This window comes from Zalophus californianus, chromosome Y (assembly GCF_009762305.2).
Source record: "Zalophus californianus isolate mZalCal1 chromosome Y, mZalCal1.pri.v2, whole genome shotgun sequence".
In the NCBI taxonomy this organism is placed as follows: domain Eukaryota; kingdom Metazoa; phylum Chordata; class Mammalia; order Carnivora; family Otariidae; genus Zalophus; species Zalophus californianus.
Genome location: NC_045613.1, coordinates 1,955 through 29,536, shown reverse-complemented (window position 1 = coordinate 29,536; position 27,582 = coordinate 1,955). Strand labels below are relative to the sequence as shown.

General features: G+C 40.3%; 1 protein-coding gene and 2 pseudogenes across 2 annotated transcripts; all 3 read right to left on the bottom strand.

Moving 5' to 3' along the window:
- Nucleotides 1–1,742: 1,742 nt before the first annotated feature.
- Nucleotides 1,743–6,023, bottom strand: LOC118356644 (annotated as a pseudogene).
- A 2,026-nt stretch (nt 6,024–8,049) lies between these two features.
- LOC118356639 lies at nt 8,050–11,259 on the bottom strand. 2 transcript variants are annotated; one of them, XM_035725937.1, is made up of 3 exons: nt 11,139–11,259; nt 10,933–10,965; nt 8,086–8,815 (listed from the first exon to the last, which is right to left on the bottom strand). In XM_035725937.1, exons 1-3 carry the CDS (start codon nt 11,165–11,167, stop codon nt 8,152–8,154), a joined length of 726 nt encoding a protein of 241 aa, XP_035581830.1. In that variant the 5' UTR covers nt 11,168–11,259; the 3' UTR covers nt 8,086–8,151. The 2 variants fall into 2 exon arrangements, with proteins under 2 accessions (XP_035581831.1, XP_035581830.1); XM_035725938.1 differs by lacking the exon at nt 10,933–10,965 and having other exon boundaries at nt 8,050–8,815; nt 11,139–11,195.
- A 3,010-nt stretch (nt 11,260–14,269) lies between these two features.
- On the bottom strand, nt 14,270–24,236 carry LOC118356643 (annotated as a pseudogene).
- Nucleotides 24,237–27,582: the final 3,346 nt, after the last annotated feature.

The window sequence follows — 27,582 nt, the reverse complement described above, 5'->3', positions numbered from 1 at the left end:
GCTGTTGCATGATTTCACAGGGGCTTGAATTTTATGGTAAAGGACAGCAAAAAACTGGCATCCTGGTTAGCTGCCCTCACAGGTGTCTCTGTTCCTATGCTAATGAATAGGCAGCCCAGTGGTGCCCTCCCTACCCATCTCTTTTGTCCCCTGAGAGGACTTGCCACATCTCCCAAATTCACTCCAAGTCTTTTGTCCCCTGAGAGGTTGTGCTACCTCTCCCAAATGCACTCCAAGAACAGGAGCTGTCTCCCAGCAGGACCCAGGGGATCCTCAGAGCATGCTGTGCTCTTCTGGGCCTCTGCTCCCCTTCCTTACTGGAGCACCACTATACACACCAGGCTCAACCCTGATGATGGTGAGGACTTCTAAAACTAAAGACTTTCAGTTCTACTGCTTGTAAAAACTTGTGATGAGGCACCTGGGTGGTACATCTGACTCTTGGTTTCAACTCAGGTCATGATCTGAGGGTTCTGGGATTGAGACCCACCTCAGGCTCTGTGCTCGGCCCAGAGTCTGTTTGACATTCTCTCTCTCCCTCTGCCCCACCTGCTCATTCTCTCTCTCAAATAAATCTTAAAAAACAAACAAAACTCCCCCCAACACCCAAAAAACCTGTGGTAATCAGCCCCTCTCCTTTTCCCAGTTAATGGTTTGAGGAAGAGTTTTTCTCATGGAATCCCCTGTGTGTGCTCTCACTCTTTCTCTCCGTTCTTTTTTTCTCTCCTTCTCTGATCAGTCTTCCTCCCCTCCACAGCACCCACAGTTTTTCTCTGAAGTAATACTTCAGCAGAGTTTGAAACACTTTTTACAGCAAAACCATTGCAAGAACTCTCCAAACAACCTTTAAAATCACCTCAAACTAACATCCAATTTTTTTATTTTTAATTTTTTAATTTTTAATTTTAATTTATTTTTTAAAAAAGATTTTATTTATTTGAGAGAGAGAGAGAGCATAAGCAGGGAGAGGGGCAGAGGGAGAGGGAGAAGCAGGCTTCCCACGGAGCAGGGAGCCCCATGTGGGGCTCCATCCCAGGACCCTGGGACCATGACCTGAGCCGAAGGCCGATGCTTAACCATCTGAGCCATCCAGGCACCCCTTAATTTTATTTTTTTAAAGATTTCATTTACTTGACAGAGAGAGAACACAAGCAGAGAAGTGACAGAGAGGGCTCCCTCTCTGTTGAGCAGGGAGCCCAGTATGGAACTCCAACCCAGGACCCTGAGATCTTGGCCTGAGCCGAAGGCAGGCACTTAACTGACTGAGCCCCCCAGGCACCCCAACACCCGATTAATTTTAAATATTGGTATAAAATTTGATTTAAACAATTGTAGAAAAAAGAAAAATGATAACACAATGCCTCTAGTGTGATTAACCTCTCTTAGATACTTTCATCACCCACAAGTCTAATGGCTTTCAAATGTACTTTCCATTTCTAATGGTGATCTTGCCACATCTGGAAGAAGACAATACAGTAATGCTGAAAAAGGATCTATGTGGTCCTCTCAAATGTCTTAAGGAATATAAAAGCTGGGACTCCATAAAATCCACAGAAATTCACTCATTTTTAAAAACTTTTGAAAACAGTTTTTAAAAAAATCCAAAAGGGCAGGAACCTAAATTGTGAGACCAAATAAGGTCAGATTTGGTGGTTCTCAGTGAAAGTGGGGGAATTTCCAATGGGGGTGGGATGAGAAGGAATGAAGTGGTCAGAGATGGTTTCTCTTTTGGCTTTTATGTCTCATTGATTTTTATCTTCTGCATCATGCAGTGCTTCTTGATTCTACTCTTCACCTCACCCTTCATGTCTGATGTCCATAGTGTCAGATTATCATGTAACTGCATGGTAAGTGTAGAGGCCTTACAGCTTTCTTCATTTACCTATCCAGTTCTGCCACTGCATGATCAAAAGCTGCTTTCATCAGTCAGTAGGCACAGTCAGAGGAATTAAGAATTTCATAGTGGGCGCCTGGGTGGCTCAGTTGGTTAAGCGACTGCCTTCGGCTCAGGTCATGATCCTGAAGTCCTGGGATCGAGTCCCTCATGGGGCTCCCTGCTCAGCAGGGAGTCTGCTTCTCCCTCCGACCCTACCCCCTCTCATGTGCTCTCTCTCATTCTCTCTCTCTCAAATAAATAAATAAAATCTTTAAAAAAAAGAATTGCATAGAATTTCATTTATCACAGACTACTGAAAAATAGAGAGCTGGACCTAAGTTAACAGGATGCATTGGTGGAAGTTCTGTCATTGCAAAATCACTAGCAGTTTTCTAAGGCAGTAGGTGGATCTCCAAGCTTCCTTCCTATCATTTCCTGTGGCAAATTCAGCCAGATACCTGTGGTAGTCTCCTTTCCTAAAAATTTTATAATTGAAATCTTGGAATCTCCAGTGCTGGAATGAGCTGTTTGTTCAGTACATCTAAAATGTGACAAAAGATTAATTTAACTCAGTCTCAAACATTTGCTGATATTCCTGAATCATTTTTAGTTTGTCTTCTCCTCTCTTTTTTTTTTCTTTCCATTCACTGCTGCTGATTATTCTCCAGGAAGCTCTTCTGGCTCCAATCACATTTTACATGCCACAGATTGGGGGTTTCTTTCTTCAACTGTTAACTCCACATCCATCCCTACAACTTTCTTCATTGATTCCTCTGTTCTGTCATCAGCTACTCCTGATCATCTATCGTGTTAGCATCTCAGCAGGGTCTGAACAATGGATGGAAGTGGATAGAATCTCCGACTCTCGCAGACTCTTGCTCTGTGCTGAGCAGGAAAAATGGTGGCATCTCAGTTGTTATTTTTTAAGTTTTTACTTTAATTCCAGTTAGTTAATGTACAGTGTTACATCAGTTTCAGGTAGATAAAATCCAGATTTTTAAATTAAATATAATTTTTAAATTAAAAATATAACTCATTAAAAATGAAATTATATTAATATTTTATTTTCTAAATATTCCCAAAATTTTATTTCAATATGTAATCAATGTAAAAAGTAATTTAATGACATATTTCACTTTTTTTAGACTACATATATAAAATTCAATTTGTATTTACTCTTTGAACACATCTCTGTTCTGGCCACACTTCAACTGTTTGGTAGTCACATGTGGCCAATGGCTACCATATTAGATAGTGCAGGGCCCTTAAATGAGAAACTAGTCCCGATATGGGAAGACTTACAGTGGCAGCTTCTGTCAATAGTCAGTAGGTTCTAAAATCACTCTTGCAGCCATGGACATCCATTTCATAGCCTTCATCACACCTCCTTATAAGGTTGACTGGGCTTCCTGCTAGGCTTCTTCCCTGGAGCTCCTTTTCTGGTCCAGCTGTAGGCCTGGTTTGTAGGGTGAAGAGTTATGTCATAGAACTATGTTGGCCCTACTGAAGCCACCTTTCTGGCCTCACCTATAGTTCCTAATCTTTGCTCTTCCAAGGCTCAACTTTCTTCCTCCTCCCAGAGGTTTGACTACTCAAGTCCCAGAATACCTTGCAGCCCATTCTGTCTGCAAAGCCAAACTGAGTCCCACTTAACATGAGGGAAAGTGGAAATCAGATTAGCTAGATTGTTCCTTGAAAATTCATGCTGGCCACCCAAGATCACCATCATCATAGGAGTTCATAAATTTTATATCTAGTGTCATATTTTTGTGTTTTTGTAGATTACTGAATCCAAGTTTATTAGTCACCAGATTTCAGGAATTGCTTCTTTATCTTTCTGAAAATCAAGCCAATACTTCTCTGTCTTCAGTTTATACTTACATATTACAGAAAGAGGTATTTTGATCCATGCCTTCTGTAGTAACCAAGTTTGACCTATGGGCTAAAGTCTGTGAATAAGCAAGTTACTTATGAGTCAGCCAAGATGGGAATAAAAAGATGTTTGGGTAGTATTGTTCAACAGAGAACAAGTAAAAGCAACCAAATATCTTCCAATAGGGATCTGGGATATAAATTACAGTAACAAAGTAGCAGTGGCAGCAGGAACAACTATTATGTGTTGAGTGTTTATATATGCCAAAAATGTTGAAGAATCTACATGGATTATTTATTTTAATCCCATAACAATCATATATGAGGACAAAACAATGATGATTCCAGTTTCACAGATGGAGAAACTGAGGAACTGCATTACATTACCAGTCAAGGTCAGACTGTTAGTGGTTGTTGAAGATGCCAAGCTTCACACTATTGGTTCTGCTAACCTTTGCACTTCTTGTACCCACCAGCTGGAAAAAGATTAGACTCTGGCCAGTACAGTGCAGCACTGGTTGTCTGAGGATTTGATAAGTCACAGAAAAACCTATATAGTTTATTTAACAATGGGTCTTCCTTTTTACTATTAAAATATGATTTCCATTTTCTATCACAAACTATAAAATGAACCTGAATGTTTTTCTGAAGTACTTTATATTCCAGGAGCTCTGAATCTGGCTTGGGATGAATATCCCAGGAAGAAACAAGCCCATATTGCACAGATCACAAAGAGCCTGGGAACATCAGCACATCAAGCTTTGTGAAAAACTATGGCAGACAGTGCTGTGTGTTCTCCATAACCTAGTTTTCTTTCCTCCTGGACATATAGCAGGACTAAATTTCCCAGCCACATGGCTGGTACTAGTCACTGTTCAATGAGCGGAAATACTGCACACCACTTCCAGGCCAACCTATGAAGGGCCCCATGAGGGATGCTCCATACTCCGGTCACTAGAGGCAGACGGGCCCAGACAAGCTGGCATCTACCTATTGAGGACACATGGCTACAAGAAGGAAGAATCTGTCACAACTTGGAGGACACAACTCTAGTAAGAAAGACACTTATATTGTTTTAAGCCACTGTTTAATCTTTTGTCGCAGCAACAATGCTCCCCAGATGAACACAAAACTCTTGTGGGATTTTGTTTGGACATGGTCAAAAACTGTTGATTTACAACACTGACTCATATCATTCAAGAATATAGCCTATGCCTCTACTGAATAACTTGTCTTTCATGACTTTAAAGAAGATTATTTTTTTCCCAAAGAAACTCTTGCCCATCTTCTTTTAGATTTACTCTTTGGACCACTGTTGGTCTTTCTACACTGAAAATAGCATACATTTTTTAAAATCACTGTTTTAAAAAAGATATCACTGGCATTTAGGAATGCCATTGGGTTTTATTTTTAAACATCTTTGTTGAGATATAATTAGTATACCAGAAAGTTAGCTCATTTAAGGCATACAACTTGCAGAGTTTTAGTAAACTTATATAATTGTTGGACCATAATCACAATTCAGGTTTACAACATGACTGTCAGCTCAAAATGTTCCCTAGTGCCCACTTGTGGCCACACCCCACTTCCACACCTAGCACCAGGGAACCACTGCTCTCTGTCTTGAGTGTTCCTTTCCTAGAAAATTCCTATAAATGAAATCATGAAATCATGATTATGTAGTCTTTTCGGGGATTTTCTACGTAATCATGTTGCCTCACAAAATTACAGTTTTATTTTCTCCTTTCCAGTCCTTGTACCTTTAATTTCTTTTCATCCTCTTTTATTTGTTTAGTGGTTACCATTAAAATTTTAGCATATATATTCACTTAAAATCTTAAGTTAATCAATGACTCAGAATAAACAGTTTAGCCCTGGGGCAGCTGGGTGGCACAGTCGGTTAAACATCCCACTCAGTTTTGGCTCAGGTCATGATCTCAGCCCCACATTGGGCTCTGCGCTCACTGTGGAGTCTCTGCTCAAGATTCTCTTCCCTTCTGCCCCTCCCCACAGCACTTACCCTCACTCTCTCTCAAATAAATAAACCTTTGGAAAAAAAAGTTTTAGCCCTAATTATTCTCTCTTGTCTTACATCTGTAAACTCTATAATATCAACATTTAAAAATTATAATCCATGCTGGCTTAGATATTTCCATAAGCTTACCAGTTTCTTTGTTTATCATTGCTTCTGGATCCAAGTGCTTTATTCTGGGTCCAATTACTTTCTTCCGAAAGTGCCTCCTTTTGTAAGTTCTTTACCTGAAAATGTCTTCATTTTGTCCTTATTGAGTGATAGGTTAGTAGACCTAGAATTACTGGTGACCATTACTTTCTTTCAGCACTTTGAAAGCATTACTTTTACTGGTTTTGCTCTTTGTCAAGAAGGCTGGCGTTTATTGGTCTAATTGTACATCCTTCATCATTTAATTGCTGTGTTCTCTCTGGTCTCCTTTAAGAATTTCTCCTTGGGGTGCCTGGGTGCCTCAGTTGTTAGGCATCTGCCTTCGGCTCAGGTCATGATCCTGGGGTCCTGGGATTGAGACTGCATCAGGCTCCCTGCTTGGCGGGGAAGCCTGCTTCTCCTTCTCGCATTCCCCCTGCTTGTGTTCCCTCTCTCACTGTGTCTCTCTCTGTCAAATAAATAAAATCTTAAAAAAAAAAATTAGAAAAAAAAGAATTTCTCCTTGTAAGGTCTCCTGGATGGCTCAGTCATTAAGCATCTGCCTTTGGCTCAGGTCATGGTTCCAGGGTCCTGCGATCGAGCCCCACATTGGGCTCCCAGCTCAGTGGGGAGTCGGCTTCTCCCTCTCCCACTCCCCCTGCTTGTGTTCCCTCCCTTGCTGTGTTTCTCTGTGTCAAATAAATAAAATCTTTTAAAAAAATAAAGAATTTCTCCTTGTATCTGAAGTTTCTACATTTAAGTGTAGAAAAATTGATAGGTGTGAATCTGTTTTTATTTATCCTACTCAAGACTCAATGTACTTTCTCAATCTGGGGATTTCCTGCTCAGTGGGAAGTCTGCTTCTCCCTCTGCCCTTCACCCTGAGTGGTCTCACTTTCACTCTTTCTCTCAAATAAATAAATAAAATCTTAAAAAAAATATTTCAGCCTCATTTCAAATACTGCTTTTCACAGTCCATTGTTATTTCACTGAAATGCTCTCTTTGTTCAAGGCCTCTCAAGTGCCCTTTCATAATTTCAATGTATTTGTCTTCCATGCTGTGTTTCAGGCAATTTCCTCACATTTACCCCCAAGTTTCTCAATTCTCTCATCAGCTATATCTATCTGTGTACCTAACCCTATGATAGTTTTATACTTCAAAAATTACATTTTTAATTAACATTGCTAAATGTTCCCTGGGCAGGAAGTAAAAGCACCACCAATAGACCCTCAAGTTAAAGGTAGCCAAAGACCCAGGCAAATGGTTGGTATGATATATTGAGCTGATGCAGTTTTATTTGAAAAAGAGTTTGCTTCAAAATCAACATGCCATAGCATTCATTAGCTAGGGTTGTTGGCTACCTGTAACCCAGAGGTTTTCAATGGGGAGCAGTTTTGCCTCCTAGAGGACATTGGGAAATGTCTGGAGACATTTTTTGGTCTCAACAGGGTGGGGAGAGGGAGTGCTCTTGGCATCTAGTGGGTAGAGGCAACAGATGATGATACACATCCTACAATGTATAGCATAGTCCTATATTGGTTGTGTATGTTGATGCTTCCACCTCTGTGCTTGCATTACATGAGTATTTTTTCCTGCCCTTGATTTCTTTATTTTTTTAACTTTTTTAAAAAAAGATTTTATTCATTTATTGGAGAGAGAGAGAAAACACAAGCAGGGGAAGCAGCAGGCAGAGAGAAAAGCAGATTCCTCACTGAGCAGAGAGCATGATGCAGGACTCGATTCCAGTCCTGTGATCATGAGATCACAAACTGAGCCAAAGGCAGCTGCCTAACCAACTGAGCCTCCTAGGCACCCATGACTTCTTTTTTAAAGATTTTATTTATATATTCAAGAAAGAGCGAACAAGACAAAGCACAAGTGGGGGAAGGGGCAGAGGGAGAAGCAGACCCCGCTCAGTGGGCAGCGCATTGTGGGACTCTATCCCAGGACACCAAGATCATGATCCTAGCTAAAAGCAGGGTCAACTTAGCCACCTAGGCACCCTGATTTTTGACAGTGTATGCACATAATATGTTTGCCTACAGATTTCAAGAAGTGAAAATCCTCAAAGAAAGGAAGCTGTTTGCAGAACAGAAGACTAGGACAATAAAAGCTGCAGACACACCCTGAAAAACCAAATATGTTTTATTTTAAATGAGTAGATGATTACAACAATATGATGTGTAGGTAGGATGTTTCTTGAAAAAATTTTTATTGACAAAGGCCCTTCATTCAGACCTTTCATTTTGGGCATTTGCCCACAGCCATGGGTTTCACTTGACTCCACTGTTTTATGGAAAATATTTCACAGAAGAACATGGCAGCACTTATTAGCGACAAGGTGGCAGTTGTGAGTCCTAGTGGGAACACGTAGGAGAAGCGTTTCCTTATTAGCATTTCTTTCCCAATGGGAAAGCTGAGTGGGAAGTCAAGGGTGGTTAGGCCATAAAAATCTGCAGTGAAATTCCAGCTCACCGTAATCATAGTACAACTACCGCTGAAGACAAGAAAGAAGGCAGAGATATCGTAACACAGCCGAAGGAAATCTGGGTATGGGGCACGGACCCGGCTGACCAAAAGCGCCACTGAGCCAAAGATCAGGACTACTGACTTCATAAAATTTGCTAACAATATCAGATCCTGCCCATAATAGATTTCATCCGACATGACCCAGCTCTCATTGATCCTGCTGTGCATCGGCAACTCAACAATGGAGCCAGAGATGTTAAATCTTTGAAAATAGAAAGCTTCCCAAAGTCCAATGAACACAATGGGAACAATGTTGCTGTTAAACTCCCACACGCGCCAGGATCTGCTGCTGGCTAGGCTGATGCCAAAAGCCCAGGCCAAATAACTGAAGAAGAGGCCTATCATTTTGAGAAAACAGTGCTTCAATTCAGGTTGACTGAAGACAAGGTAGAGGCATCATGGAGTCAAGCCAGGAACACCCAAGAGAAAAAATAAACACTGAGTGAGCCACAAGTTAGAAAGTGCTAAATATTGATGTCTTGTCCTTCTTATCTAAAAGTCACAGATAAGTGTCTAATATATGTATTGACCTTCAATTAGGGTTCTAAATATTTTATGTAAGAATAAAATGACCATGGTGACAGTATTAATTTGCAAGGCATTTTTGGAACACGATGTGACATATCTCCCAAAAGTTGAAATGTTCACAGCTGTTGCTCAACAATTCCAATTCTGGGAGTTACACTAAACTATAGATAAGAGTATGCAAAAATATACATAGAGAGATGGTAGTTTTAGCTATCATAGAGAAAGATAGATACCATCTATCATAGAGAAAAATTGGAAGTAAATAATAATAAATGTCTGCTAATAGAGTAATAGTTAACTGCATTATGGTACACCCAGAATTACATTACAAGGCCATTATTAAGAATGAGTTAATCCATATGAACTGTCTGAACAAACTTCTATAGTACACCAAAAAAAGGAAAAATAAAATGAATAATAATATATATGGTATGATCATTTGTGTCAAAAGAAAACACATATAGGGACACCTGGGTGGCTCAGTTGGTTAAACGTCTGTCTTCGGCTCAGGTCATGATCCCAGGGTCCTGGGATCCCTCCACCTGCCGCTCCCCCTGCTGTGCTCTCTCACTCTGACAGATAAATAAAAATCTTAAAAAAAAAAGAATAAAAGAATACACACATAATTTCCTTTATAGTTCTACAATAGATATGTACATACACTTTAAAAAATTTAGGATGCAGGTAGCCTGGATGTCTCAGGTAGCCTGGATGTCTCAGTGGGTTAAACGTCTGCATCAGCTCAGGTCATGATCTCAGGGTCCTGGGTCCTGCATTGGGCTCCCTGCTCAGTGGGAAGTCTGCTTCTACCTCCCTTTCCCTCTGCCTGTCACTGTCCCTGCTTGTGCTCTCTCCCTCTCTCTGTCACATAAATAAATAAAATCTTAAAAAAAAATGAGCCATTAAAAAAACTTTTTAGGGGCACCTGGGTGGCTCAGGCTTTAAGTGTCTGCCTCTGGCTCAGGTCATGATCCCAGAGTCCTGGGATCAAGCCCCGCAGGGGGCTCCCTGCTCTGCGGGAAGCCTGCTTCTCCCTCTCCCATTCCTCCTGCTTGTGTTCCCTCTCTAGCTGTGTCTCTCTCTCTGTCAAATAAATGGATAAAATCTTTAAAAAAACAAAAAGGTTTTTTTTTTGGAAGTATGCACACAAAAGGAGTAGTAACCCTGATCAATTGAGACGGACAGAGACTCATTCATATTTTCCTAAAAATTATATGGTTTTTAATAAAATACATACTTTTAAATGAAAAACAGAATAAACATGACCTTGACAATCTAAAATATGTTGCACACAACATATCATGCCTATTTACTTTTTTTACCCACCACTTGCTCAAAACTCACCTTGAGACTTGGCTTCTTTTGGGTAATACTCAAAAATCGTTTTTTTGTTTGTTTGTTTGTTTTTAAGTAGACTCCATGTCCAGTGCAGAACCCAACACAGGGCCCAAACCCACAACCCCGAGATCAAGACCTGAGGTGATATCAAGAGTCAGATACTCAACTGACTGAGCCACTAAGGTGCTCCAATAAGTTGATGTATTTTACATGAAGCAAATATCTCCTATGAAGAAAATCATAGGAGATTTCCTATGATTTTGGCCAAATTATACCTATCTTTTTCAGTTTTAATCCTTGGGAGTTCATAGCAGGGATAATCAGAAAATGATATTCCTGGGGCTTCTCCCTTCGCTGATTAGCAGAAGGAAATGAGGCAGGTCTGTTTAGAGGGGGCTGGTGTATGGATCACATAAATGACTGCCCATGAAGAAGATTTTCTGCCCATGCAGAAATACATCTCCTTGCTATGAAGTCTGATATTCCCAACACCAGTTGTTGTCTCCTGGGGAATGAGCTTTCTAATAGCATGAAGGCAGGAGTTTGTTACATTAGCCAAATGAGTTTGGGGTTGCCTGCCGAGAGTGAGGTTGATCACCTCACTTTCCAGGAATAGTGTTTACTTACCAATGGAGTTCTGAAGGGAATGGACGACAGGATCTGTGAGTTTTGGGAGCATGAAGGAATTAGGAAGGAGAAGATCACAAATACAGGAAAACATGCCAGTTTAGGGAAGTTTTGGCCCATCTGTATCTGAAACTGGTGGGGTGGGAACTTGTTTTTCCTGAAGGCCAAATGTGAAAGACTCCCTATATCTTATTTTAAGATTTTACCCAAGGGCCATGTAGAAGGATTCAAGCATTCAGAAGATTGGAGAATGGCAAACAGTCTTCATAGCAGTAGGAAATTTCAAACAGGAAGGTGAAAAGTTCCAGTCAACATTAAAAGATCAACGAAGAGAGATGATCCACCTATGGTAAAAGAAGTACAGTTAGGTAGAGTCTGGGGCTTTCAACAAAGCCCAACATATCCTGCCTCTTACCAAATGTATATTACACATACCTTATATTTTGTATAGGTCATGCCATATCCCAAATAGTTTTTTAATATTAACACATTCAATCCTCATCACAGTCCAATGATAGGTATACAATTATGATCCCATTTTCTAGATGAGGGGACTGAGCACAGAAAAGTAACTTACACAAGGTCACATAGATATAAATGGCAAAACCAGGCTTTGACACTGCTTCCTGGCTCTCCTAATAGCAGATGGCATTTATTCATATTAAAAGAGAATAAAAAAATAGACAAATTCTATGTCAGTTATACTAATGGCCATCTGTGGTCTTCTCTATGTCCCATAAAAATGAAACTGAAGCTTGAAGGACAACAATGTATGGGAAAATATAAATACTTGCCTCTTGTCTCTACCTTAGTGAAACTAAAGACCTTTTAAAACCAGTACTTTTAAAAAAAAATGTATTTTATTATGTTAATCACCATACATTACATCACTAGTTTTTGATGTAGTGTTCCATGATTCATTGTTTGCATATAACACCCAGTGCTCCATGCATTACGTGCCCTCCTTAATACCCATCACTGGGCTAACCCATCCCCCCACCCCCTCCCCTCTAGAACCCTCAGTTTGTTTCTCAGAGTCCATAGTCTCTCATGGTTCATCTCTCCCTCTGATGTCCCCCCTTCATTTTACCCTTCCTGCTATCTTTTTTTTTTTTTAACATATAATGTACTATTTGTTTCAGAGGTACAGATCTGTGATTCAACAGTCTTGCACAATTCACAGCGCTCACCATAGCACATACCCTCCCCAATGTCTATCACCCAGCCACCCCATCCCTCCCACCCCCCACCACTCCAGCAATCCTACGTTTGTTTCCTGAGATTAAGAATTCCTCATATCAGTGAGATCATATTATACATGTCTTTCTCTGATTGACTTATTTTCGCTCAGCATAATACCCTCCAGTTCCATACACGTCGTTGCAAATGGCAAGATTTCATTCCTTTTGATGGCTGCATAATATTCCATTGTGTATTTTATATATATATATATACACACACATACTACATCTTCTTTATCCATTCATCTGTCGAGGGACATCTTGGCTCATTCCAAAGTTTGGCTATTGTGGACATTGCTGCTATAAACATTGGTGTGCACGTACCCCTTTGGATTTCTACATTTGTATCTTTGGGGTAAATACCCAGTAGTGCAATTGATGGGTTGTAGGGTAGTTCTATTTTCAACTTTTTCAGGAACCTCCATACTATTTTCCAGAGTGTAAAAGCCAATACTTTTATAAAAAATAAATTACAAGTGTTGTCAAGGATGCAGATACACTGGAATCATTGTACTTTGTGAGAATGTGAAATGGTGCAGCCACTGTGAAAACAGTACAGAGATTCCTCAAAAATTTAAACACAGAATTACCATACGGTGCAGAAATTCCACTTCTGGAAAAATATATAACCAAAAGAAGAGAAAGCAGGGACTCAGTCATGTTCATAGCAGCCTTATTCACAACAGCCCTAAAAGAGAAACAATCCTAATGCCCATTTATGGGTGAACAGATAAAATGTGGTCCATCCACACAAAGGAATAATATTCAGCATTAAAATGGAAGGAAATCCTGACACCTGCTAACACACAGATGAACCTTGGGACATTATGTAAGTGAAAGAAGCCAGTCACAAAAGGACAAATACTGTATGATTCTACTTATATGAGAGACCTAGATTAGTCAAACTTATAATAAAGACAGAAAGTGGTATAGGGGGTGCCAGGGCTTGAGGGAGGGAGGATGGGGAGTTAGTGTTAATTGGGTACCGAGTTTCAGTTTGGGAAGGTGAAAAACATTCTGGAGATGGATGGTTGCCATGGTTGCACAATATGAATATCTTTAATGTTCCTGAACTGTACACTTCAAAATGGTTAAAATGGTCAATTTTATGTGATATATATTTTATTACAATAAAAAAGTATCACAAAAAAAGCAGATATTTTATAAAGAGCAAAGGTGTGTTCAATTTATTGAAGGAATGACACCCTGTGCTTGGCCACACCATCACTTCCATTTCTTTCTTTCTTTCTTTTTTAAATTTAAATTCAATTAGCCGACATACAGGACATCATTAGTTTCAGAGATAGAGTTCAGTGATTCATCAGTTGCATATAACACCCAGTGCTCATCACATCACATGCCCTCTTTAATGCCCATCACCCAGTTACCCCATCCCCTCTCCCCAGCAACCCTGTTTGTTCCCTAGAGTTAAGAGTCTCTCATGGTTTGTCTCCCTCTCTGATCTCTTCCTATTCAGTTTTCCCTCACTTCCCCTATGATCCTCTGTGCTGTTTCCTATATTCCATATGAGTTGTCACTTCCATTTCTAAGTCACCAGTCAGCCATTTGCTTTCCCACATGCACACTCAGTCATGTCACTGTGGCGTGTGAAGAGATGAGATGGTGGAGATGACATTACCCAGTGTTGGGAGCTATATTTCACATTCCAAGTGATAGTCAAATAAACTCAGTTTAAAAAAGCCAACAATGTAGAGGCTAGTGGCCATGCCAAAAATGTGATGATGTGCGTTTATGTCAAAATAAGAGGGGCCTGGTCTTCCCTCCTTTTTGGGACTAGCCAGTGACATTTAACCTCTTCACAGAGAAGATGAAATGATTAAACTAAAGTGACTCCCATGTTGTCTCAGGGCAAAAAGTAAACCACAGTAGTTTCACCTGACAAAAAGACTTTCTCAGAAGTACAAATAGTAGCCACCAGACTGTAAGGAAAACAAGTAAATCAAGACATTCTTAGGGTGCCTGGCAGGCTTAGTCAGTAGAGCACGTGACTCTTGATCTCAGGGTTGTGAGTTCAAGCCCCACATTGAGCCTAGAGCTGGCTTTAAAAAAGCACAAACATTCCTATGTTTTCATGATTACCAGGGCTGCTCTGTCAATTTATAGTAGCAGGTACACGACAAGAGATGCAGTAAAGCACCAGAGCGGTCGAACACCTGTTGAAGAATTGAGAAATCTTCTAGAATAGAAATTTCTTTTTTGAGGTCCTAGACCAAATAGTCACTATAAGTAATGAAAATTATAAGAAGAAAAATTGTAAGAAGGTCCACAGTGGATTGAAAGAAAGATGTGTCATGATAGGAGCCAAGGTCAGGGTCATTGGGATGTACTTTCCCTAAGTTTTCTTGGACAAGGATTATGGATAGATATTGACATAGACCTCGTTGTTTTGTTTCAGTTGGAAAGGTCAATACCATTATTCCCCCTCTGTATTCTACCTTAACTATGGTCGTCACCTGACTATGCTTAAGGTTGTAAATTTATGCAATTTTAAATTTACTGTGATCAAAATTCTAGAAACTCACACTAAAGTGAACCAGGAACAGAATTATGCAGAAAGGAGAGAAAAGGGCAGAAGGGTGATAGCAAAAAGGAAGAAGTGGGAGAAACTTGTATTTTTAATTTTTCTTTTTGTTTCATACTTTAGTTGAGGTATAATTTACAAAGAGTTTTGTGTTTTTTTTAAGATTTTATTTATTTATTTGACAGAGAGAGATACAGCGAGAGAGGGAACACAGACAGGGGAGTGGGAGAGGGAGAAACAGGCTTCCCCCTGAGCAGGGAACCCAATGCAGGGCTCGAACTCAGGACCCTGGGATCATCACCTGAGGTAAAGGCAGACACTTAACAACTGAGCCACCCAGGCGCACCCCCCCCCTTTTTTTTTTTTTACCAATACTCACCTTACATGTGCAGTTCAAGGAATTTTTACAGAGGTTCCCCTGTAACATCCACTCAGATAAAAAGAATAATCTGGATTCTTGCTAGTCAATATCCACTAGGCCTGCCCATCACCCATGGGTAACCACTATTCTGGTGTCCCCCACCATAAGTTATGTTTGCTTATTTTGAACTTCACAAAAATGGAAACCCACAGAATATAATCTATCTTTGGTCTGTTTTCTTTTGCTTGGCATAATGTTTTTGAGATTCGCCTGTGTTGTTGAATAAAACATCACTTCACTCATTTTTATTGTGGTATAGCATTCCATTGTATGGGCATGCCGAGTTTGTGTATCTTTACTTCCATGGCTGAACATTTGGGTTGTCTCCAGTTTGAGGCTATTGTGGAGAGGGATTTATTGATATTTTAAAAAGAAGGCATATGTTTTCTCATGAATTTGATGTGTATACTCAAACAGCAGTAGGACATCTGTGCTCTGTGGAATTAGGTTTCTAACACAAGTGTGGCCAGTCAGGAATCCAGATGGACTTCTGACATTTCAGAGAACCCACACACACTATTTGCTGCTCCCCTGATTTTCTCTGTTGGAGGAGTCTCTCTCTTAGAAGTGGAGACAAGAGAACTCTAGGAAAGACAGATGGATGGAATCTTCTAGGCTCCAGAAGTCATGTGCCATTCTTAAAGAGAAAGAGCACATGTCCTAGGGAGAATATGCAGAGGACATTGTGGTGGTGTGTGAAGTCTCCAATAAGACCCGTCAGTCATGTGGACAATAAGCTTTTGGAGCAGAAAAACAGCTCTCCAGCAGATAATTCTATTAGTTGCTTTCACTACTATTTTGGAGGACTGTGTCTAAAGACCTCAGATTTCACCCCAGCTCCTCTTTCTGACCAGGGACAATCCACTTAGAATCTTATATATACATATATTTTTTAAAGATTTTATTTATTTATTTGACAGAGAGAGACACAGTGAGAGAGGGAACACAAGCAGAGGGAGTGTGAGAGGGAGAAGCAGGCTTCCTGCAGAGCAGGGAGCCTGATGCAGGGCCCAATCCCAGGACCCTGGGATCACGACCTGAGCTGAAGGCAGACGTTTAATGACTGAGCTACCCAGGTGCCCCAGAATCTTATGTTTTGATCCCTCATGTGGAAGTTGGGAGCCACCCGCCCTGCATCCTTTCTCTGCCACAGGAACTCTTTGCTTCCCGGTGCTCAAGCCAACCCGGCACATTGTCCAGGGCTGCCAGAAAGAGAAAGGTGAAAGCAATCCATGAACCATGAAACATCAATATATTGGGCATTAGGACAACAGTCACCTCCTGGTGTTTCCTTAGAGTCCGAGGTGGGACTGAGGGGGAAGGCTGGGGAGGATGAAGGAATTGTCAGCACTAACCTGGCCACCCTGAGGGAGGACCCTCAGACTTGGAGTGTTATTACCCTTATGTGGACTCCTTAGTTCCCGGGTCTCAACAACAAATGTTCTGGCACTTTTGATTTTGTCTCCAGCCCAAGTGCCATATGGCATCTCTCTGGCTCCTGGTTACCTTGGAAGGGTCTCTATAGGAGGGAAAGAATGAAAGAAATACCACCAGCCCTTACAGCATCCTCTAGCACCAACTGGAAATACACAGGATACATTCTCTTTGCTTATTCCGGTAAAAAATAATCTTTCCAAAAGGTACTTCAGAAGGTCTTGAAACTCATTTTTTTGCTTCCTTCTTTTGCCCTTTTCCCTCATTCCTTGGTGATCCCATCTTTTGTAACTAAAGTCTTTATGACCCATCGGCTTGCTCTCTGTTGAGATTGAAGGCAGCAGAGGCTCACCACCTAATTTCCACCAAAGCCAACTCAGTCTCTTGCCTCTGTGACCAACAGATGGCAGTTGAGCCATTCTTCATGGTCACCATCTCTCTTCTGGGAGAGAAGTGTGTTCGAGCAACGCTTCTTCATGAGCTTGTCTTCTACAAGCTTCCATTTTCCAAGTAACCCATGGTTTTGATCTACTTAAATTACACAAATCCACTTTCAAAGCCCTTATATGTAAAGTTGGCTTTAATTTGACCTATTATAGGGAAAGATTTCATTGGGGGAAACATGATGTTTACCTAGGAACCATTTTACAAGCCATTCTTGTGGTTGCATGGGGAATACATGGGACTCAGTCCATCAGAGGGAGACATTTTTTGGTCTCAACAGGGTGGGGAGAGGGAGTGCTCTCCATCAGAGAGGAAGTATCTGTTCCCACAAATCATGATATAAAGCCTAAAGGCAAAGTGTCTGTTTAACATTCTAGGCAATGTTTTTGGAACATGTATTTAAATAGCTGATAGACTTATAACACAGTGGGGAAATATTTTCAAACACTATACTATTCAAAGACTTAAATATTCTTTGAAAAGAGGGACCTCTATGTTAACCCTTTGATTTTTCTCCTGTGAACTCAGTGTGACCTTCAGTGTATGTCACTCTAAAGTCAGTGTATCTAAGGAGCCTGGATGGCTTGGTGGGTTGTGTTGATTTTGGCCCAGGTCATGTCAGGGTGGTGGGATCAAGCCCTGCTGCAGGCTCTGTGCTGGACGTGGAGAGTGTTTAAGATTTGCTCTCTGCCCCTCCCCTCCTCAAATAAATAAATAAATAAATAAAGTGATTATGTCTGGTTTTTAACCAATACCATATTTTTTCAGTCATTTATTTAGTTTAATTTGGGTCATTTTAACATCTGAAGAGCTGTGAATAGTGTGAGCAATCAAGTAGCACAAGTAGGAGGTGTGTGTCTTATATACACTATATCCTCAAAGCTTTTACTTAAATGTTTTGGTGGCATCTCTCATGTGAAAGATAGTCAAAAATTGGTGAAAGAATTCACCAGTGGGTGAATGATGGTCATTCATTCATTCATTTATTCATTTATTTTTAAAGATTTTAATTATTTACTTGGCAGAGAGAGAGTGAGAGAGGGAACACAAGCAGGGGGAGTGTCAGATAGAGGGACAAGCACTCCCCACTGAGCAGGGAGCCTGATGTAGGACTCGATCCCAGGACCCTGGGATCATGACCTGAGCCGAAGGCAGACGCCCAATGACTGACACACCCAGGTGCCCCAAGTCCTATCTATCTATCATCTATCTATCTATATCTATCTATCATCTATCTATCTATCTATCATCTATCTATCATCTGTCTATCATCTATCTATCATCTATCTATTATCTATCTATCTATCTACCTATCTATCTATCTATCATCTATCATCTATCTATCATCAAGTAGTCTCTATGCCCAAGGTGGGGCTTGAACTCAGCACCCTGAGATCAAGAGTATCATGCTTTACCAGCTAAGCCAGCCAGTGCTCTGGGAGAATGACGGTTTAAGCATGATTTCAAAATTTAATCAAATAGGGCATTAGGAGGACTTAGAGGCTACCTGGGAGCTGACTGGATCACCTATAGAGTTTGAGAAAAAAAGGCATTCCACAGTCCACAAAGGGCTTACCTATTGGGTAGGGTTCTGGGAGCAGTTATTTAAATTTGTATAAACAAGACCTATACTCCTAATACATATTTTTTTAAAAATTATATTAACTGTTGTATTAATATCACCAAGAGAAGTATTTACCACCTCCATATCACACATACAACTATAAGTGCTGAATGGGAAAGTAAGTATGGGTTGAAAGTCTAAGAATGAATTAGAATATGTCTCAGCAATTCTACTCTAAGGTATCAATCCAAGAAAAATAAAAATGCATTCATTCATAAATCCAAATGCAAATGTGTATAGTACCTTTTTTCATAATTGTCTCATTCTGGAAACAACCCAAAGCAAAAAACAAAACAAATAAACAAAAGCCTAACCAAACCAAAAACCAACCAAAAAAACTATCTTAAACATTCCTCAAAAAACAAAAGTAGACTTGAACAGAGGAAAAGACATACCATGTGCTTGAATAAGGACACTCAATATTATAAATATGTAAATTATCCCTAAGTTAACTTATAAACAGCACGATCCCAGTAAAATTACATTTGTTTCCAATCTGGAGTAACACAAGTTGATTATAAAACTTATATTTAAAAATAAGCAGAAACAACTAAGAAATAAAAAGGATGGGAAGCGAATAAGCATTCCAACTGGCATATTTTATTTTATCGTCTCAAAATTCTTGAAATTGTGAAGATAGTCACATGGTCATACTTTGTTTGGAATTTGCCTTGCTACCGGGGCACCTGGGTGGCTCAGTCAGTGTAAGCACCTGACTCCTGATCTCAGCTCAGGTTATGACGTCAGGGTTGTGAGATTGAGTCCCACATAGAGCCCTTCATGGAGCCCTGCATGGAGTGCTACACTGGGGTCTGCTGGGCATGGAGCCCACTTAAGGATTCTCTCTCTTGCTCTCCCTCTGCCCCTCCTCCCTCTCCCCCCTCTCAATAAATAATTTTTAAAAAACCTAAAAAAAATTTTTTTTGCTTTGCTCCAGAAATAGTTTCTGTTGAAAACTTCTTCCCTTTGACACGTTCTCTGCTCATGCTTCTTCTTCAAAAAAAGGAACATGATTTCAGTAATGACTTGATTTTATTAAAAATGCTTTTTGGCAGAGGGTGGGATGGGAGAAGGGGAGTGGAGGGTGTATGTGGCTGGCTCAGTCAGTAGAGCATGCAACTCTTGATCTCAGGGTGATGAGTTTGAGTCCAATGTTGGGCACAGACATTATTTTAAAAAATGCCTTTTTTCTTAAGGTTTAATCATAGGACCCATCAGTGAAATATGTTTAATAAAATGATTTTAAGCAGGGTATATCTGTACTAATTAATAGTCAATAGGCTTCTAGTTGGTAAAGTTAATTTTAAAAATAATCTGAAAATTATGAGAAGGGAGGGTGGTTTCTAGAATGTCCATAAAATAAATTAATTTTTCAAAACTGTCACTTAGGGGCGCCTGGGTGGCTCAGTCGTTAAGCGTCTACCTTTGGCTCAGGTGGCTTCAACTCAGGTGATGATCCCAGGGTCCTGGGTTCGAGCCCCGCATCAGGCTCCCTGCTTGCGGGAAGCCTGCTTCTCCCACTCCCCCTGCTTGTTTTCCCTCTCTCCCTGTCTTTCTCTCTGTCAAATAAATAAAAAAATCTTTAAAAAAAAATGAAAACTGTCACTTACTTTGAAAATGAAATTCATGAATAAATTTCAAGAGATCTGTGAATCAGTGCAAAATTCTGTGTGTATGAGAATTATTTTGTGGACAATTCCCATTAGGTTAAGAACCACTGATGTAAAAGATAATCAGATAGAGTAAATAAGTATGCTTTAATTTCACCATCTCTCTAATATTTGATGAATGTAGTTGTTAATTATATTTTTAAAAAATTTTTAAAGATTTTATTTATTTATTTGACAGAGAAACACAGCAAGAGAGGGAACACAAACGGGGAGTGGGAGAGGGAGAAGCAGGCTTCCCGCCGAGCAGGGAGCCTGATGTGGGGCTCATTCCAGGACCTCCGGAACATGACCCGAGCTGAAGGCAGATGCTTAACAGCTGAGCCACCCAGGCGCCCCTCTTGCTATATCCTTCTCCCTAGTATATTGTTCTTTAGGAAAGTCACTTCCATTTAATTAATTGAAAAAAGTAGAGTTGTTTGAGGTAAACAGTAGATTTTGATTGCCTTCAGTAAAGGGCTTTGCTTTATTTAATCTCAAAATAATCCTGATAGAGACACGTCAAAGGCCACATGTCCCTGTGGCTCCATTTCCAAAGATGGGACAGTTTGATCATAAAAGGAATAATGACTGCAATTGAGTGAAAACCTCTGAATATATAGATACCCCCAAGTTACTATTAAAAACATTGATGGGGGGCGCCTGGGTAGCTCAGTCATTAAGCGTCTGCCTTCGGCTCAGGTCATGATCCCAGGGTCCTGGGATTGAGCCCCGCATCAGGCTCCCTGCTGGGTGGGAAGACTTTTTCTCCCTCTCCCACTTCCCCTGCTTGTTGTTCCTGCTCTATCTCTCTCTGTCAAATCAATAAATAAAATCTTAAAAAAATATATTGATGAGACAATTAGGGAAATCTGAATATTGACTACATATTTTTTTACATTTATGAAATTATTCACTTTTCTTGGTGTGATAATGACAATGTGGTTATATTAAGAAAAAGGAGTCCTTATCTTTTAGAGATGTGTATTGAACTATTTATTAATAAAATAATATACTGCTGGGCATTTATTACTAAATAATCCAAGGCTGGGGTTGATGAGAGTCAGTGAGCATAGGGATGAAACACTATTGGGCACATAATGAGGATTCTTGAAGTTGAGATAATCAACTACTTTTGAATTCATCAAAAAATTTCCATAGTAAAAACATGGAGACAATCTCATGAGTTCATACTCAAGAGTTGTTGATAGTAAAAAAAAAAAAAAAAGACAAAAATGAAAACTGATAGGGAAAACAATTGAAAAATACATTGGTCAATGCCAAAACCATTGAGGCATTCTTCCTCCTTACTCTAGAAATTTAACAATTACAGGGAGAAAAATGAAGCATTTACCTTGCCTTTAATATAAAAGCTAAATTTTAGAGAACCCAAGTAGCCATACTTGTTGAGAGAAAGTTCTTTACAAAAGCATCTTGGCTAATAAATCTGACAAGAATGTTCACATTAGAAAGTCACCACTTCTAATCCTTAGTGTAATAATGGATTCACAGAAGGACCATCAAAAGGTGGAGATGTGATGAAATTTACAAGAGAGGGCCACCTGGGTAGCTCAGTTGGTTAAGCATTTGCTTTTGGCTCAGGTCATGATCCCAGGGTCCTGGGATCAAGCCCCACATCGGACTCCTTGCTCAATGGGGAGTCTGCTTCTCCTTCTGCCTGCCCCTCTCCCCTGCTTGTGTTCTCTGACAAATAAATAAAATCTTAAAAAAAAAAGAAATTCACAAGATGGTTCAGTTTTTTTCTCTTCTGGATCACCCATCAATCTTAACATCACTAAAAAGGAAAATTACTACATCCTACCTGCTATAATGCACTCAGTATAAGTACAGGGCATTGCCTTTGGAAATACTCTTCCACAAAGAGCTGACCTGGAATTTAATGAAGTCTTGAGAGGTAACAAGTTTAATGGTGGGACAACTGACCCTTTCTTCAGCAAATCAAAATTATTAAAATGAAAAAAAGGCAGGGGTGTGTGGCTGGGTCAGGTGGTAGAGCATGTGACTCTTGATATCAGGGTTTTAAGTTTGAGTCCCCTTTTGGGCATAGAGATTACTCAAAAATAAAATTAAAAACAAAAAGAAACAGGAAAAGGCAGAGGGGGTGCGGTAGGTGAAGTACTTTAAGATTTAAAAGGCAGAGTAGGCATCTTGTGTAGAAAAAATAAGCCATAGAATTATTATTAAATTTTTTAAGGCATAATATGTTTATGCAAGGAAATGTCCAATTTTTAGATAGTAACACTGAAGTATATAAGGATGAAAGGACATGATGTCTGCTTTAAAATATTTTGGAAAAAAATAGGGGCACTGGGTGGCTCAGTCGTTAAGCATCTGCCTTCGGCTCAGGTCATTGTCCCAGGGTCCTGGGATGAGCCCTGCATCGGGCTCCCTGCTCATCAGGAAGCCTGCTTCTCCCTCTCCCACTCCACCTGCTTGTGTTCCCTCTCTTGCTGTGTCTCTGTCAAATAAATAAATAAAATATTTAAAAAAAAATTAAAAGGGGAGAAGGAGATATAAAGCTAATATGACAGAATCTTGGTAATTGCTGAGTCTGACAATGAGTGTGAATTCCTTTTATTCTCTCCACTTCCACACATTTTGGAAAATTTTATGATAGTGCAATGTTATCACCATGACACAGGAAATAAAGTTGGTTGTTTTTAGCAGAAGTTTAAGAGGGAAATGTGAGAACCATAGAAAATCTTATTTTCATACACTAGGTTTCACACACTAGGTTTATAGTATTGATTATTTATCTAACAATAATTAAAAATCAGACTCGGTAAGACCAACTGGCAGGTGAGGAAGATTTTTTGAATGAAATTTCCTTAATTCAAACAGTGAACCAGTGAATCAATGAACTAAAGATACAGAAGATAACAGAAAGAAACAGCCACTTTCTGCCCAAAACTACCTTTGTCATGGTCTTTAATCCTTGGAAATATGTGATAGAACATCCTGCTAATACTTCTCATTAACTCTTGGTAATCTTGGATTTGCAAAGACAATATAATCAGGAATTTTACATCTCTCAAGTTTCAGGATGCACTTGGTTAACCAGGGGGAATTTGTTGTTGTTGTTGTTGTTTTTTTAAAGATTTATTTATTTATTTATTTGAGAGAGAGAGAGAGAGAGCGCACATGAGAGGGGGGAAGGTCAGAGGGAGAAGCAGACTCCCCACGGAGCAGGGAGCCCGATGCGGGACTCGATCCTGGGACTCCAGGATCATGACCTGAGCTGAAGGCAGTCGCCTAATCAACTGAGCCACCCAGGCGCCCAACCAGGGGGATTTTGTAAGAGAGGAAAAGTAACCCACTTAACATCATCATGAAGGCACTCACACATGCCACCAGAAAGGCACTGCCAATCTCCTGCGTATTTGGCTTGAAGGGTATAGAGAGAGATGGGGGGAAGGTAATACCCTCTTCATTCATCACGTAATGGTAATTCCAGACCACAGCGACTGAGATACAGATGCCAGCAGCCAGGTTCAGAATTCCTGAAGCAACAAATGGATTGAAGGTGGCATTCTCCTAAAGAATTCCCATGTACACATTCCTAAGTGCAAAGATGATGGAGGCTCTCCCCAAAAGGCCTAGAATGCTGGCGACCAGCAGATTTTGAGAAACACGAATATCAAGAGGGAGGTAAGTATCATGGTAGCTGTAACGGTGACACAATGTGGCTCTGTTGTTGCTGACATGGTGGTAAATGCAAACTTTCCACATTCCCACGCACACCAGGCCAGAGGGAAAGAGAGAGGTGTTGTCCATGTACCACACTCGCCACTCCACGAGGCCCATGGAAGTGGTAGTGAGGATCCATCCTACAGTGGCTATAGCAAAACCTGCTACTTGGCGATTGGCGCTATTGATGAGCAAGAACATGGAGGCTGTGTACCCCAGGGAACTGCAAACAAATACAGAGCATCATGAGGGTGGGGCCCTTGGGCTTGGAACAACCCCCCGTGGGTACGCAGAGCTATATTTGAGAATAGAGACATGGGACGTTGTCTATATTTGAGAAGAGAGACATTCTGTTGGTGGGAGCATAGAGTGAGCACGCTTTTGAAGAACCTTTGTTCCTATTCATCAAAAGCCTCAAAATGTGCCGACTTTCAAACAGGCAGTTCCATTTTGGGGCATTCGTCCAGAGAAATAATTACGATCAGCCACAAATATTGAGTCATAAAGTGGTCATCACGGCACTGTTCATAATACTGAAAAATGGGACACATGTTCAAGTCCAACAACTGAGGTTGGTTAAGTAAGTTATGCTATATCCATGCAATGGAGCTATATGCTAATGTTCAATATATGGCTAGAATCGAGCACGGTGTAATATTTTGTGTTTGGCTCTGCTCACTTGCATAATGTTTTAAGTTTCATCCATGTCCGGCCATGTATGAATAGTTTGTTCCTTTTCATTGCTGGGTCCTATTCAATTGTAGGGATAGGCCACAGTTTAAGTTTTTGGACATTGGGATCGGTTCCAAGTTTGGGCTATTATGAATAGTGCTGCTCTAAACATTTCTATGTAATATTTTGTATGGGTATACATTCTCATTTCTCTTGTGTAGACACCTAGAGTGGGGCTAGTGGGGCATACGGTAAGTGTTGCTGAACTTTTTAGAAAGTGCTAAACCATTTCCCTAGTGGCTCCACCATTTTGCATTCCCACCAGCACTGCATGAAGGTTCCAGTTTCTCTATCTCTTTTCCAACAGTTGATATGTTTCACCTTTTTGATTACATCCATTCTAATTACCATTAAAAACGTAATGTAACCAAAAGGAAGATGTCCCCAATATACCAAGTACAAACAGTAAGTTACAAAATAGTACATATATCATGGATATAAGTAGAACTGGAAGTCTGTATGCTAAGTTAGTAAGAGACATTTTTAAGTGGGTTGGAGGGATTATGAGTTTTAAACTACTTGTATTGTGAAGAATCGCAAAGCACACAAAATCTAAGTGTACAGCTCAATGAATTATCACAGGGCAAATAACCACATAGACACCACTTGGTTTAAGATATATAAATTGTCACTTTCTTATTTGTCTTTATCTTTTTTCACCTTAGCATGAACCCCCAAGCATCTTGGTTCAATTCTGCCTGTTTTTCAAAACAGGGATCATGCAGTAGGCATTCCTCTGTGACTGGCTTCTTTCACTCAACACTGTTTATGACCTTGGATTGTGATTTTTTAATTTTATTTATTTATTATTTATTTATTTATTTATTCATTCATTTTAAAGATTTTATTTATTTGACAGAGAGAGACACAGCAAGAGAGGGAACACAAGCAGGGGAAGTGGGAGAGGCAGAAGCAGGCCTCCCACTGAGCAGGGAGCCCCATGCGGGGCTCGATCCCAGAACCCCGGATCATGACCTGAGCTGAAGGCAGACGCTTAACAACTGAGCCACCCAGGCGCCTGGATTGTGATTTCTTAAATGATGCCTGGCTGTTCAAGGCTCTTAAGGTATTTCTGTCATAAGCATGATTTTTTAAATAAAAACAATAACAAAGACTTCATTAAAGTTATGAAGCACTGGAGGATGAATTGTAACTGGTACATAACTACACTGTAGGAGCTCTTGTTCATTCGCCATAAGACTTAGCAGATATAAAAGTAGAATATTTCATAATGTGGGAAAACATCCGTGATGGGTTGAATTTAAAACAGATAATAAAACTACAAGTTTGTAGTGTGATCTTATTTATGGCCATCCTAAAATAAGCTGGAAAAATGCAAGACAAGATGCCTCTATTGGGATTACTAGTGATTTTTTTTTTTTTATGTTTTAAAGTAAAAGTCTATTACTTTTTCAATTGGGGGAAAATGGGGGTGTACAAGGGGTAAAGTATAGAAATGAATAGATAAGGCAGAAGCAGGCGTGGAAGCCAGTTCACGGAGAGCATCAAGGGGTCTGGACTTTATTATGGGGGCATCCCACGCTGGGACGTATTTATTTACCATTCATGTGTGGTTTGCGTGACAGAAAGAGGTGTGTGCTTGTAAGGAAAGCTCTTCGAAATACCTCGCTAAGTGAAAACTCATGTTGCAAAAGCATGTATATAGAAATGGCTCCATTGGGGCGCCTGGGTGGTGCAGTTTGTTGAGTGTCCGACTCTTGGTTTCGGCTGGGGTCGTGATCTCAGGGTCGTGAGATCCAGCCCAGCATGAGGTTCCATGCTCAGTGTGGAGTCGGCCTGGGTTCTCTCTCCCTCTCCCTCTGCACCCCCTCTCCCCTCTCCACCCCCACCCTCCTGTGCTCATTCTAAAATAAAGAAATGGCTTCATTTCAGTGAAAGTTAGGGCAAACATATAATACATGTTTATATATGTATAAACACAATATATATACAAACATATAAAACACGTTTGCATGTGAATAGAGAATTTCTGGGTACAGGAAATGGTTAACAGTTGTCATCTCTGGGAAGCAGGACTGGGGTAAGGGCCCTGGAGGTACAACCTTCCCTCCATGCCCAGCATCCTCTCTTCCTTGGTTTTGATTTTTTGCCAGAAACACGTAACACTCTTAAAAGGAAAACGATTAATCGAGAATGGGGAGAGAACCAGGACAGAGACAGGTCACGCTGCCTCTGAGGGAGGTGAGCGGCGCCAGGCCCCAGGGCTGAGCTGGACCTTGGGGAGCAGGGAGGGTGGGGAGGGCACGGGAGGGCTTCGTGGGTAGTGGCTCAGCCTCCCGCAACACTCCCGAGCCTCGGGCTCTGTGCCAGGTCGGCAGTTCCTAAACTTCTTGGTCTCAGGACCAAAAAGGTCTCCACCCTTTGCACTTAGAAGCGGTGGAGGTAGGTGGTTACTGGGTCATGGAGTTTCAGTTTGGGAAGGTGAAAAAAGTTCTGGCGATGGATACTGGAGGGAGGTGATGGTTGCAAGCTACTTCATACCACTGACCTGGACCCTTAAAAATGGTTAAAATGGTCAATAATGTTATATATTTTCCTGCAATATGAAAAAAAACTAAAAAATTTATTGATGACCCCAAAGAGTTTTTGTTCACACAGTTTATATCCATTGATATTTACCGTATCAGGAATTAAAAGTGAGAAATTTAAAATTACTTATTACTTCATGTAATAAACATTATGTATTAACAAGGATTTTTACGAAGTGACTATATTTTCCAAACAGAATTTAGAGGATATTGCTTTTACCAATCTGCAAATTTTGTGTAAATTACACATTAAATTCTAAGAATGGAAGGGAAAGAGCAAACTATCAGCAGAAGCAGGGTTCAGGATCA